The sequence below is a fragment of the Struthio camelus genome, chromosome 1, assembly GCF_040807025.1.
Source record: "Struthio camelus isolate bStrCam1 chromosome 1, bStrCam1.hap1, whole genome shotgun sequence".
NCBI lineage: Eukaryota > Metazoa > Chordata > Aves > Struthioniformes > Struthionidae > Struthio > Struthio camelus.
Genome location: NC_090942.1, coordinates 31,516,636 through 31,532,264, shown reverse-complemented (window position 1 = coordinate 31,532,264; position 15,629 = coordinate 31,516,636). Strand labels below are relative to the sequence as shown.

At 36.3% G+C, this 15,629-nt stretch overlaps 1 protein-coding gene across 4 annotated transcripts in view; it reads right to left on the bottom strand.

Moving 5' to 3' along the window:
• Positions 1-15,629, bottom strand: part of DOCK4 (dedicator of cytokinesis 4) — a 267,634-nt gene that overhangs the window by 17,600 nt on the left and 234,405 nt on the right. For all 4 annotated transcript variants that reach the window (XM_068933119.1, XM_068933107.1, XM_068933099.1 and 1 more), the window contains 8 exons: positions 15,069-15,162; positions 10,899-11,047; positions 9,706-9,792; positions 7,880-7,984; positions 5,867-6,008; positions 5,089-5,255; positions 4,106-4,192; positions 2,302-2,478 (listed from right to left, as the gene is read on the bottom strand). In XM_068933119.1, coding sequence (XP_068789220.1) covers positions 2,302-2,478; positions 4,106-4,192; positions 5,089-5,255; positions 5,867-6,008; positions 7,880-7,984; positions 9,706-9,792; positions 10,899-11,047; positions 15,069-15,162 — 1,008 coding nt within the window. The remainder of the gene's footprint in view (positions 1-2,301; positions 2,479-4,105; positions 4,193-5,088; positions 5,256-5,866; positions 6,009-7,879; positions 7,985-9,705; positions 9,793-10,898; positions 11,048-15,068; positions 15,163-15,629) is intronic.

The window sequence follows — 15,629 nt, the reverse complement described above, 5'->3', positions numbered from 1 at the left end:
ATCCCAAACTTCTGCCAACTTGGTATTTTTTTCCCCTCATCTACAAGCTTAACGTTCTTTCACTACCAAGCAGGTGGTGTGCCAGTAGTTTCAGCTGAGAATTATACAGATCTGTAATATGACTCAGAGATGTAATATCTAACTTTAAACAAAATCCTCAGTATTTTAGGGGGAAAAAAATCAGAATTTGACCAAATCCACTAATATTCTTAGAACTACTAATTAGACATGAAAGTGCCTTCACTCTTCTGGTACATTTAAAAGAGCTGAAAGAAATATATTCCATAGCAGAAATTACGATGTGAGAGGTGTTCATGGGCACAAAGCACACTTCCTGCTTTTCCAGCAGCGTTCAGATAACATCACTGGCTCAGCCTTCTGTCATTTTTTAGCATACATGTAGGTACTGCATAATAACTATCACGCTTCTATATCTTCTTGGGATCCGCTCCTGTACTGAAATCAGTGAAAGACAAGACAGCTGTAACACCTGCAACATCAGGAAAAGGGGGGGATAACTGGAGATGGTTGCTTTTTATCCATTTGTGGGGGGCAGGAGGAAGAAAAGGACAGGGGACTCGAGAAGGCAGCAGTTGGCCAAAAAGATGTATTTGCTGAGCCTTACACGTAAAGCTGAGAAGCTGCAAAAAGGGAAGGAGGATATCCTTAGAGACAGGGTCATGCTCATCTCAGGGCACAAGCTTCAAGACTGTCTGAGTTTTCAGCTTTGTACAGGAGAGAAGACTAAAGCAAGTCAAATAGATGGGTAAAGACAAGCACTTGCAGAGGAAATGAACAAAAAGGAAGGAAGAAAGGAGGTAAGAAATGGCAAAATGGCAGACTGAAAAAGGGACATGTAGAGAGAATGAAGGTGAAATAGAAAAAAAACCAACCTCACAACTACCACTATCAATTTTCATGTTTACAACACAAAATAGGACATAAACGTGTTATGTTCTATTTTCGCTATCTAGCCAAAAAGAGACAGATGCAGAAAGGACAGCAAGGAAACAAAAAAACTGAAAATGAGATTGAGAATTGCTGCGAAAAACAGCAAAAAGAAAGGAGCAAGCTACAACCTTTAATATGCTTGTAAAGAATGGAGCGCTACGCAGAGAGTCCGAGCTAGCTCTGACCAAACTCAGATATTGCTAATTCAAACCAGACATAGCGCTGACGTGACCATATTGCTCCAGGGACTCCTTTGTGGTGCTCGGCTATGCTAGGGAGCTTTGCTGTTGTTGTGTAAAGGCAGTTGGGAAATATCAAATGTGGTACTGTTTTGCCTTAGTCCCATAATTTTCATATTGTTGTAGTAGTAGCGACAGATTCTAACACGATAGCAGACTCAATGTCTTGTAGTTTAATTTAGATGTGGTTTTCAAATCAAATTTAACACTGTTGAGAGAACATTGAATCTTGCAGTAAATTTTATCTTTGAGACAGTGGACAGAACATTATTCAACTTGACTTACACTTTCAGTGGAAAAGGAACAACCAGATTCAAGTATCTCATAATGCTACTAGAAGAAAGAGGGAGATCAAACTGGCTAGAAGAAATACCCCTCCTTCCTTTTTACCGTAGTTTCAAAATTACATAGAACTTTGTGGAAATACAGCATCCCAAATATGCAAGCTTTGGGGTTTTTTTAAGGTGATTCAAAGATGACGATAATCAGGAACAACTTTTTAGCATAAATGTAGCATTGGGCATAGAAGCCTAGATATTTCTTAATTTTATGCATTACTTCTCACTAGACTTTTCCAGCAAACAGCTTTCCTCAAAAACTTGCAGAGGGGAAAAAAGAAAGATCTAGAAAAATGATTCTATGAGATGACCCCTTTTTGTTAAGGATGAAATTTCTTAAAATTGGAATGTCAGCACACAATAGGGGATGGCTGGTTGGCCAAAGAAACCTCCTGATCTATAAAGAAATGGAGGAGATGTCAAATAAAAAGAGGGAAGGGGGAAAATGAAGATACTTGTAATTACATTGTTATGATATTTCATATTAAAAAAACCCCAAAAAACAGTGTCCACTAAAGGTAGAGGTAAGGGAATCGTGTATCTGCTCCTCACCGGAGTAATTTTATTAGAGTAGCTGCAGTAGAACAGTTGCAATATATATAGTCATATATATTTAACATGACCTCAGCCAAAACTGAAGAAAATAATGTATTATTAAGAATATTATTGATATAATAGTTTGTCTTCAATTCACATATCATTTTTTGTACAAAGAAAGAATCAGAGACTTTAGCATAATGGATTTTAATAAACAGTCTAAATAAATTTCTTACCTCTTGGTATCTAGCAACTCCACCATTAACTGCTGCATCAATGACTCCATTTAGACACATCGTGAGAGGGTTAATATTTTGCATCTGTCGAGTTTGACACTGACTAATCAGTGTTCTCAGCTGCTGGTTTTTATTCTCTAAGACTTCAATAGCATTCTCGAGAGGACTCATTTCTACCTGAAAGGGGAGTGAGGAGCATTGCAAATATGCTTAATCCTCAATTAAAATATTATATTTATTAAAGGTATTTTTTTTTTATTTCTAAGAAGAAAACAAGGTTATACTGTATTCTAGAGTATTTGGGCAGAAAAAGTTCTTCTCACGTGGGCAACATTGTAAAACATCTGAGCACAGAAAGAATTAATTTTATCATGTAATCAAAGACCAAAAGAAATAACCCCCCTTTTTTCTAGATTCATTATCTGACCTTGTGAGACTACTCAGCACCTGCAGCAAAACACTAATACGCTTTAGCACACAGTGAAACTGTTGGAATTCAGGGCTATGTCTAAGCCGCCCTTGGCAGCTTTATTTGAATTTGGGCTCCATTTCAGAGAGATCGCACTGTGCCGTTAAGAGCAGAGCTTGAGCATGGATGAGCTAGCTCCCCTAACCGAAGTGAAGCCAGAGTGAGGAATTTTTACTCACTGCTAGCAGAAACTGCAGGAAAAGCAAAAAGCAGAAATATGTGAAAAGTACAGGCCTGCAGTTGCCATTATTTTCCATACAGACACAAATCTGAATGTCGCTGTAGTCTATGCCCAGGAAAAATACTACAGTTCACTGTTGGAAAAGGTGACTATAATGGTAACACAATATCTAACTGAGGATCTTCTCCTGTTTTCCATTTTCCATATAATAATTATATTGGGGTCCTATTAACCTAGAAAGGATCTCATACGAGTAACAAATACATTCCTCATTTCTGATCTTTACTAAATTCTATTTTTGGTTTTCTACAGGACAACATCAGAAGGCTAGAAGAATGAAATTTTGCTGATGTTATGAAATAAAAACAGAACAGATTTTACAAAGAAAATGAGCTGTACAATGGTATCTCTACATTTAATGGGAGTATTGTTAAGACTGTTTTTGTCGGGAAGGAGAATAATTATGTATGTTATACTCCTGGGCTCAAAACTTGACCAACTATTTAGAGATCGTTAGATTAGGAGCGCTCCTCAGAATACATTTCAAAAGTATTCAAGAGTTTTCTAAGAAAATAACAAAAAGGAACAGGGGAAAATCACAACGTGTCAGTAACAGATTGCTATGTTAGGCCGTATTCCTGCAAGTTCTGCGTAGGCATGCTTCCATGCCCATGCAGAGAGCTGGTAACTAACAGAGCTCTAGGCAAACACAGAGAGATACCCACAGAGAATTTATTATAGTACTGGAAAGTGGAGAATGCTTCCTTTTCAAGAATATTGAAAAATATGTTCAACTAACTTAGAACATCTATATATTCCACATATTAAATGTTAGATCATACTAAGTTTTAAGAAAGCAATTTGCAGACGTTAAGTGTTGCCTTTGGCTTTATTCTGACTGCCCATTGTTGTTCTCAACTTCTTATCTTCAACTGCTTATATGAATCATAAGGGTGGTTTCTGGATAATAAGAGAAATTAGACAACTCAAAAATATTTTGTAAGTAACTTAGATGTAGCCTCTTTAAAAATCTGCTCAAAGAAATTAGATATGGGTAATAAATCTTAGTCTTTTTCAAATAACACATGGATAAGGAAGTAAACAAAAACACAACACTTATTGCAATCAATTCATTTCAAAGATCTTATACTCACTACTTCACGCTTTTCCACTTCAAACCAACGAGATATTCCAGGTAAACTCTGCACCAAGATCAGGGTGGTCCTCTCCACCCATAGGCTCTACAATATACAAAAAAACATTTTTTCCCCCAAATTTCTCTTTTAGAAGGAGAGGAACAAGTGCTTTCTGACAGGTAAATTAAGAAATTTACCTATATAGTTTTCTTAATTATTCCCAGATTTCTTTGTGAATGCCATTATTTTCTCTCACTCTGTAAGAATAGCATTTATGGGATAATTCACTTTATATGTCTGAATACCAGAATATATTCAAGGTTCTTCCAATTACACGTTGCTAATACACTAATATCTTTGACTGTGTGCATGCACATATATAGGAAAGTAGATGTTGACAGAATTTAAGTTTTTCTAGTGGATCAGGATTAGAATTACACCAGCAAAGTGTAAGATGAATTTTCAGTCTGATATTTTTATTATGATGAATATAAGTCATTTATGCATTAGGGAGGAATGATTGCTTTTCCCTGAGACAAGCTCCAAGTTCTTGATGGAGACAAGCTCCAAGAGGTAGCTTGTAGTCTTGATGTCACAGGAAAAGAACAGTATGCTGTAGTTCAGTCAGAATGGCCTCTCCCTTGCTCTAGGGAGAGATAATCTTTGGCAATCATATCTACACCCCACATTACCTCCTCAGCAGTGCTGTCTCAGCTGCTTTAAAAACTTCTCTGGAGGCTGCTCTGCTCTCTCTAGGCTCTTCTGCCTTATATATACAGATGATGCAAAAATTAACAGGTATTTTTTGCACGTAGGAAAAGACCTTCCTGTCTCCCATGCATTTTCCTTATTATTTTAATTACAATGAGAAGTAAAACAGTCAAGCCTGACCTATCTGTCAGAAAATTGTTATACCCTGCTTAGTTAAATAGCACAACCGTAAATGAAGTTACAAATAAACCCTTAGGTCAAGTAGCTTAGGAAAGTGCATGGTACTTTACCTTGAATTCATTCTCCTTGTCCTTGGTCCCCTTGTGAAATGGCCTATCATATCGGAATCTCCAAATATGATTTACTTTGTAAAAGCTCTTGATATTATCTGGAATGCCATCTCTTTGCAGGACTTCCTGATTTTCAGGAATTGGTGTCACTGCATAGATCTGCAAATCTACATGTGAAGAGTTAAGGCTATCCTACTTCATGAAAACTAGGAAAGCATATTGACTCCTGAAGCATCACAGAATAAAAAACTCTTTAAAAAGCATACATCATTAAAAACTTACAGATTATTAATGGATTGGGAAAGGAAACTTAGAGATTCTTGGTGGTCCGGGATTTCTTCGTATTGTTTTGTTGAAAATTTCGTAATTATTTTTCAAAAAAGCTATTTACATGGAATAGTACATGAAATAAAAAGATTTAATTAAATATATTTTTACTCACAATAAGAATGTCATGCTAGCATTATGTTATATTATAAGAATTTGAATTATTGTAATTGGCCTGACACACTATTATCACAGCTGTCATAGATCTGCAAGTAATTTTGGCTAAAGTAAGAATCTTAATAATCTATCAGGGAATTTTGAAATAAAATCAACAATTACACAAAAAAATTCCAAACCTAATAGCGTCTGGGACAAATTAGGGGAAGATTCTGCCCTACCAGTTATTTCAGTGGAGGCACACTGTGATTGAAATTGGCTATAGGTGTATCTACATTTTTTAAAAGCATGAAAGACACAACTGCAGAGTATGGGTTTGTGATTACGTGGATACACTGTGCTTCTGCCTGAAAGATGGTCTCATCTGGCTGATTAGCATGTTGCATAGCAATGGCATGTGGGAACTCATTCAACATTCGCTGTTGGAAAGCCTCCAGCCTTTCATAGTCATGTCCTCGGCAAACAAATTCCTTATTCTGAGCAGAATAAAAAAAAGAGAGCAAGTTATGTGAAAATAATTGGGTATCATTAGACAGATCCAAAAACACGCACTTAAATGAAGACTTTCTGAGCATTTCCTATTAAAATGGAAAAAGTAAGAAACAAAAGGTAAGGACGAAAATAAGAAACCTAGAAAAAAAGGTTAGTTAAAAGAAAAAGGAAATTCTATTATATGAAATGTATTTTATTCAAAGCTCTCCAGAAACATCAAATGGTTATACTTCTCTTTAATAAAAATCTGAAGAGAAAAATTAACCATATATTAATCATTTCCTAAAAACATTGTTAAATTAATTCACTTATGTTAGAAAATTCTAAAAAGCCATTGCAGATCTGTTCCTCTTGAAGCAGGTTTAGATAGAAACGGAGGAAGCATTGCATTCTGAAAGCCTGCACTTTCATGGGAATTGCTATAAGAAATCATCTGTCACACTCTTATTGTGCAACTACAAAACAAAATTGGAAAGCTTCATTCTAAAAAAGTGACACTCCTCCTGTATACATTCCAACATAGCTACATTCCTGAAAAGAATTATAAACTTATTGCCACAAAAAATTAAGTCAGATGCAGTTAAGTTTTGAGGTGTTCTTGGTTGGTGCTGCAAGCATAATTCTGTTCATTAGGAGTAATATGTGCATTCTCCAAGTTAATTGTACATAGATTTCCTGGGCAGATGCATAAATGGTGAAAGACATATAGGTTGATAAATATTGCACTACTGTGCAGACTTTATCCAGTACTTTTATTCCATCAGCTGACATACTTTTAGGATCCTAAACATTAAATCCTTTCTAATCAACATTTTTCAATTGGTTTATTACATAAACAGTATCAAAAACTATGTGCCCATCAACCTGTTTTTGTGCGTCACTTTTAACGGGGAGAGTTTCCTGCTACATTTACCATTTGGAATTTGAGATTATCACTGCCGCAGAGGCAGAGAAAAATTAAGGTTTTTAGGCCTCCACCATACAGAGGATGTTCCTTCATCACTTATTTGAATGACCATTGCAAGAGGAGCTTAAGGATTACGATTACAGGGGAGCTGGCTCCAGGAATAAGATAAAACCTGTTCTGTTCCCAAGATGACAGTCAACACAGTGCAGACTGCAAGACTGTGGAAAAGGGGAACTGGGTAAACAACAACAATTTTTTCAAGAGCACCTGAATAACTTCAGAATCTAATAGAGTAGCTGGGACAAATTATGAGGGAATTCTGTCCTACCATTTACTTCAGCAAAGGCACACTCTGATTGAAACTGGCTATAGGTGTACCTCCATTTTTAATTTTAATTTTCAAGAGTATTAATCTTTAATTATTTTTCAAGATTAATTTTCAGATTAATTTTCAAGAGTAACATTATGTATCTTGTCAGCTTAAGTACACTGATAATCGATGAAACTCTGGGTGTTGAATTTTTAAGCTATTTCAAAAAAATGGAACTTGGAAATCTAAATTGCTTAGATTACTGATTGTCCTACTGCCAAAGGGATTCCTCTACTGACAACCATCTTCTGAGCAGCTATGAGCAGAACCAGAACAGGATAGAGGGAACTAGCTGCCACTGAAGGAAGATGGTGGTCTGGTGTAGGTACAAGGTTTCCAACACAAACATGAATCGTATGCTTACATGGGGTTCTGGAAGCCTACCCTTTTTCCTCCCTTATACAGCACCTTCTCCTTCCCCTGAAAACAGGACGACATTTCATTAGTTACCACACAGAGTTTCCTGTTTCTCATACGAGAGGAAGAACTTGTATAAAATTCTCAGGCAGAGAAAGTGATAACAAATAATAGCATACATTGTATAATTATTCCATCACAGTTAGCTTCAGTTAACTTACTCTCAAGAAAAATGGAAACTTTTTCCCATAAAATCCGACTCTGAAAAACTCTGGCTCCAGACGCTGTTGATCCATAATTTTATCGTACAAAGAGGCTTCCATCATCTGGGTGAGATTGAGAAGAAATGCAATTAATGTATTTTAAAACTTTTTTTTACCTTCAGCTGCTACAAAAAGGAGGGTGTTTCAGCACACTGCTCTAAACTACCGGAACTGCAGTGCATCTGAGTAATAGTAAGTGCAACTACAAGTCTCTAAATGCACCAGAATAAACATTTATACCTACTAATGACTTGAAATCTTCCAAGTATTTAAAATTTACTTTTACCTAGAAAGTACCTATATTAACAAGGTAAAAAATTAATGACAACACACACAGTTTGTAATGAAAAACAGAAGTAGTAAAAACACTATCCACAACTTGAAACATACAACCCAATAATCTGCTAATTATTCAAATACGTGGCAGTAATATGATCAGTTTAGCAAGCAAAGTCCAATTTCTGTGGAACTATATCCAAAAAGGGTCGTGTGCTCAAAACGCACAAGATTCCAATGAATTTAAGTGTCTGATTTGTTCAAGTTCCTTTAGAAATCCCACAATAGCAATTATGTGAAAATAATTTTTGATCAGTACATCCTGTATTTATTTCACTCAAAACACTGACACAATGTGATCTTAGTGTCAAAGTCCCCTTTTTACAATGATAAAATTTCAGTAAAACCTCCTCTGTTAATATTTTCCTATTAATACTGGGGAAAAAAACAGTGTTAGCCCCACTACAGCTAAAGCTGACAGCTCAGTAACTGCCTAGTTTACATTGCTATGAGAAATCCCTCCTTTTGTTTTTTAACACATTTCCTTTGTAAAACAGATTAGCATCAGTGGCACATTACTAGTAGAAGGATATTTACTCCTTCAAACATATCATACATTAAGTATAATTAATTAAACATGCATAAGCAATTCTCTTTTCTTATTCACATGAAGACAGTCAGTTTGCTTTTGCTTATACAGTCCTGTCATTGGGAGATCTAAATATATATGGAGTAAGTAGATCACTGACAGGGAGTATCGCTCTGTAGCTCTGGGTTGAGAATTTTGCATCATGCTGTTAAGCAGCTCTGGATTAAGGATACTTCAGTCAGTTTCCACAGCAAGCATCTCACACGTAACGAAAATTTTTAAAAGGCAGCTGTAACATATAAAATTGAATCCATCAAAAAGAGGCAGACATAAAAAGAGAAGGCTAGATTCTCTTTGAAATACAATAGCAGAAAGAACAAACAAAGAAGCAATGCTTAGAGCTCTAAAAAATGACAGCGAAAGAAGGAAGACTGTGTCAGAAAAGGTTCGTTTATGTTATGTGATTTTAAACAGATCAGATTTTCATGAAATAAAGAGAAAGAAGATTTACAAAGTTGTATGTTGCTTGTCTGTAAATTGTTTCTTTGCAATTATATTCGCAAGACATGTCACTGCTCCTAGCAAGGGACTGCATAGAGCACGTTCCCTGGATAAACCAAAGAAATCAAAGAAAGTGAATTCGTACATATAATTCTTGTGCAAGAGCATGCACATAAAAGGGGTTCTGTACAGGTACAAACACAGCAAGGTCATTTATTTCTCCATTTTTCTTCAAAAAGCTCAGACTGCTTTTATAATCTTTGTTATAGGAAACAAACAAGGTAAAAGAATAGGTGTGCAAACCAAACCTAAGGACCGTTCCCTGGTAAACTTAACTTTCTAAGTAATATTTCAGAATTCAGACTAAAAATAAAGCTTCTGGACCTCTGGATGATGAAAAAGCACTCAGGTACATTACCCTCATCTTGCTGAGGTTTCTGTAGTCATAGTAGCTCTCATATTGTTCGGCAATTTTCCTGCATAAGATAATGCCATTTTCCCAACACTGCAAGCAAGTCAGTAAGAGGTGTTCAGTAACTTCACAGCAACTGCTTGACAATTCATGATTTATTATTAAAGTCTCTTTTTTCTACACTGACTAAATCATACTTCTAGGAACTGAAAATACTTTAACATATTGTCCGCTAGACATATTGATAGCTGTTGAATAATATTGATGTGTTCTCTGAAGGATCAAAAATACATTAAGAGACTTAATGATTCTCACAAGGTAAGATTACCACTTCACAAGATACAGATCATTACAAGGGTGATGCACATCTCCTCTCATACAACGTATGAGATTGATTCAAGAGAGTATGATTTTTACACTTAAAAAATGTCTTCATTTCAACATATCCTCAATTTTCATAGAAACAATCTGAATGGAAAATATTTTATTGCACCATATAATTTAAAACCTATACACTGATTAAAGCAGTTTCTCACCAAACTGATGATCAACATCAGTTTCATTAAATTTACAAGGCATACATGAATTTTATCCTAGCTACACAAAATTGGAGTGATTTTCTTATTTATTGGCAATACTGATCATCAGACAAAGGGAATATAAAATTTTAGACTACCTGCTTAATTTGGAATTAGCATTCTCAGTGATGACAATGAGCCCCTGTAAATGTGATACCACTCTCCCTCCTGTCAAAAAGAACCGCCCCCCTTTCGAGATACTGCAGTTGCCAAAACACATAACATGATTTAAGAGGTATAAATATAATCCTCATAATACAGATACCTGAATTTTATCCCTCACTGAGTCAACTTAGGGAATTTGATAAGCTTCTTTCTTTATATGGCTAATTTTCACCACCTTTAAAATTGGGAGAAATTCTACTGTCTTTTGTAAAGCGTTCTGACACTCACAAAGAGAATGGCTATATAAGTGCAAATTATTCTCAGATATAAGCGTATCATATTTGTAGGATAGAAAGATGGGATTAGAAGGGACCTACTGTGTCCCTAAGTAACTGCTTAATCAGGCAGTGATAAACACTGCCCCGGTATATGAAAAAGAAAACCACAACACTGGACACAATGTCCTAAAATTAATAAACTAGCCATTCTAGAGTTGATAAAATCAGACCGTTTTACCTTTCCCCTGTCAAAGTTTTGAATGATGGTCAGATGGAGATACTCTTTACGTTGCCACTCCGTTTGCATGGGATAGTTTAGGAATTCTCTCAGGGGCCGGTCGGACCATTCCAACAGCTCGTCATACAGCAAGAGTGTGTAGGCAGCCTCTGTAAGGTAAGTTATAGCACGATATATATGAAACAAATAAAACGGCCAAATACAGTAAATAGAAGCGTGAATACTCTTGAAGAGATGTACCTTCTTATTAGGTAACTGATTTATTTCACCTATAAGAGAGAGATGGCAGATCTGATTTTGGATAGAGTTACCAGCTACAGCGTCAGCTTACACAATTTTCACAAACTATTTAATAAAGTGGGGTCACTGGGGCAGCTTTCCTTGTACTTGGCAATACAAAGAGGCAATACAAAGAGGACAGGGAAATTAAGAAACAATTTCCTGCGCAGCCCCAGACTCCTCTACTGCTTGAGGGAGACGAGAATCTGTAAGTGGTTCTGCTGTCTGGACAAGGAATAAGGCCCAGAAGAGGAGGAACATCAGTAAAGAAATACAGAAAGGAAGATAGAAAGGACTGGAAGACACAATGCGAAAGAGTTTAGGGCGGGGAGCAAAATAGTCAAGTCTGCACTTAATAGTCTCCACTCTTTCCAGAAGGGAAATAATCCCTCATAGCTGAGCCTTAACATTCTTCTACTATAGAAAATAACTGACAAGTACACATGGAAAATTTCTCATCATTTCTTTAGTTTTGGAAGGAATCACACCTACCACTGCTGACCAGTGATGGAACTCTGTGTAGTAATCCTTATATCATATTTGGTAGGAATTGTCTGTTTATAATTTTTTTTTACACTTAACTTTAAAGATTCCTCAGAAATGATACAGTAAAACTAATACTAAAAGAACTTCTCCATTGCAAAGTCAAACTTCACCAAACTAAGAAATATCAGAATTAATACCAGTTGTGACGGTTCAATTTGGCTAACTGCATCTGCATTATGTTTTTCCAAGTTAGTGATCCTAGTCTGCTTTTCCACTCACAGGACCACTCTGCGTGATTCAGTACAACAGATGGGCCACGTTCTGGAGATGCATTGTGCTGGAAGAAGTTACGTACCAGGCTTATTTTATTGCAGGTTTGGGGGGTTGCACATAAAGCAAAAGATAATTATAATGTAGTAATGTAGCTTTTATGCTGAGGTAAGTGAATTTTGCCCTGCATAACAATACCCACTCCTACCTCTACCATGTGAGTTCCTGTAAGACAGCTGTCTTAAACCAAAGTGTACGGAGGTTTTTCTAGCTGAAGGGGTCTTTTCATGTATCCAGTTTAAGAACTTACGGATGAAAAATCACCACTGCAGCCACAGTTTGTGGAGAAAGTGCTTTGAACACGGAGTGCTATAAAATGCTAAGCAGGGTGCAAAATGAGCTCATAGCAAATTAAGTTATTTAAAAAATACTTTAAATCAAATCTCTGTGTGCCTTTGGTGGACATCTGAACATGAGTATTACACAATTCTCTGAATGAGAAGGGTTAGACTGATGGGAGGCAGAAAGGCAACGGGCCACATGATATAAAGGAAAAATACCTAGAACGGTCACTCCTCTGGTGAGCACAGCGCTATCTGTGTGTCAGATGAGGAAAATCAGCATAGGCTCACATAATTAAAGACTGCATATAATACATATGTGCAAAGGAGACCAGTTGGTACAGACAATCCTAATTTCGGCATTGTCGTTCTCAGACTCTTTAACTGGATAAAGTCTTTTGTCATTGTTGCAAGCTACAATTAGATTCAAAATCTGCATGTTTACATACCAAAATGTTTTTCATTAAGTTAACACAAATAAATCATTCAAAATTGTAAGAGCAGCAACAGATAGCGGAGCATAGATACACATTAGAAAGATCACTCAATAATGATCCTTTCTTTCTAACTTGTCATGCAAGCTCTTAAGATTTGGCAGATTTTTCTGTCATTTTCCTTGTCATTTGTTATATTTAAAGTTCTCATAAATTTACATGAAAGGTATATAAAATAAGAATGGCCAGAGTGGACAAAAGATCCCTCTGCCTAACATCCTATGTGTGACAGTGGCCAATGTAATAAATACCATAATGACACGCCTAGGAGAGATCTGCAGCTATTGGCTGTGCACTAGAAGAAGATGAGGTTCACTCCTGATGTGGGAAATTCAACTTATATGGGAAAGATCCAAAAAACTAAGCATTCTCTAGATTATGCAGCAAAAATCATCTCATTACAGCTCTCAGGCGACTGAAAGGACACAAAAGGAACTAGTATGTTTATAGGCTTCAGCCTCAGAAGAGTCAAATTTGTAGCCATGACTGAGTACTGGGTGAAGAAAGACCTGAAGCTAGGTTTTATATTAAAAAAAATGGCCCTTTTTCCCCACAGAATTATTAGAAACAGTCTGGCAAATCATACCATAAAAAGAGAGAAAATAAACTTATTTTAAGAGTAAGCTGGCTTCATCCCTAGAATGAAACCATATAGTTCATGAAATAAAGGTGCGACACGCAGGAATACTGATAAGGTAACAAATTTTTCCTATCCCCAGTTACTTGAAATAAGTCAATTTTACAAAAGTTTACTCTGTGTCGTCACTGATTGGTAAGGCAAGGGAATGGACTACATGTATCTGTTTTCTAGTGGAAAGATTGTCTCTATTCTTTTGCCAGAGGTGGGAGCCAATCCTGCTTTAAGGCTCTCATGGCAAAAAACTGAGAGTCATAGGATCTACCATGGCAAAGAACACAAAAATCACACATGTTACTAATAAATACCCAAGAAATAAATGTCCTGGAGATAACATTCTGAACAAAATATTGCTTAAATTAAGAATGAATAATAAGAAAAGATTAAAGAATTAGGTCCTCATCAGTGCTGAACTGGACACACATTAGCAGCCAACGCATGAAGAGAACTCAGCACTGCTTAAAGAGACAGGAAGACCTATTATGTAAAATCAGGAAAGTTAACAGTTCCTGTCACAAAACCCAGTTGTGGTAAAGACACTGCTTGATAATCAAAACTCCTGTCACTCACTACAACCAGGTCATACAAGGAAACGAAAATCCTTTCTTTGGTATATCCCGCTATCTGGTTTACACTTTACATCCATGAATTGCAAAGCGACTGCGGAAATTCCAAGCACAGGATCTTTCCTTTGGATTTTAGAAAAAGCATAAGGAAATCCCTTGCAGGCGGTAGTTACCTATAAGCCTGGCTACTACTTCACCCCATCCAAGTGATCTACTTTTAAGAAGAAAAATATGCTATAGGGATTCTGAACACATGCACTTGCAATTGTAATCACTGGGGAAAGGATGGAGGTATTATAAGGTCAGTTAAACATTCTGGCAACAAAAATTGTTTATTTTAAATAGACAATGACTTTTATTCACTGCAGCAATTCATGATAGCATGCAGTTACCCAAAAGAAGTGCATTTTATGTTGTATGAACAACGGACATGCACATTATCACCTTATTTCTTCATTTAAATGAAAATGCCCTGCCACGCCACTAACTTTGTACTAAGAAGTACTGGACAATAAATAGTGCTGCAAATATGGTATGTCATGATTCAAGAAGACATTGAAGTGCTATATTTGTTAAGGGTTTTAGAGTCTGTGTCTCATCGTAAGTGACAAGGATTTTCCTTTTTTTTTTTAAATCCCAAAGTTTAGATTCTGAAACACAGCTGTGTAGAAACAGCACACTAAGCAGTTAACCAGCAGTATTACAAAAAGGTATGCAGGCTCAGGTATTCCCAAGCTGACCCAAAGGCTTGCTTTAAACTTCACTCCTCTTGGGTGAAGAATGACCAAGAGACACATTTATTGCTAGCCTCTATCAATAGTAGTCATTAACATTCAACATGGTATAGCAAGGAGTAGAGATGTGGGGCTGAAAAGAAGGTGGGTAGGGAGAGAGAGAGAGAGAGAGAGAGAGAGAGAGAGAGAGAGAGAGAGAGAGAGAGAGAGAGAGAGAGAGAGCAAGAGAGATAAACTGAGGAAAGAGACTCAGTTATTGCCTAAGTTTGCATGTCCTCCACTAAGGTTACAGCCTGCAGTTCTGCAAAAGAACCTAGATCACAGTCTAGTCCTAAATAACTTTACTAGTTTGTATTCAATTACCTGTGAAGTTTTGTGCTTTCAGATGTAGGTCATAGAGCTTATGAATATAGCGAATATACATCTCTTCCTTGTTCAGTTCAGTCTTGTAAAAATTCTGCAATAAAATTGACTTTAGTAATGAAATGTGGCAGATAATTTATGATAATGATTACAAAAGTCATAAAATGTAATACTGTAGAAATACATGCATGTATTTGAAAGTTTCACATGTACAAACGCATTACACAGAACTTCAATAACACATAGCTTCAGTAATGGTTCCATTAAATTTTCTGTAGACCAGTCAACATGTTCCTGAATATTTTTTTAAAAATTCTCATGGGATGTAAGAGGAAGAAACTAACAGAAATAAAATCTGACTGTTCTTCCTCTATAAGTACCCCTTGAGGCCCACTGGCCTTACTGAGGCCAATTAAAATTATCTATATCAATTTAAAATCTGACTTTTGAATTTATATTTTAACAAAATATCTACTGTATGCTATGTTTACTCTTTCCTCTATCATAGCTAAATGCCAGAAGGACTTTGGCAGCTTTACAAAGAACTATTCAGCATTGTCA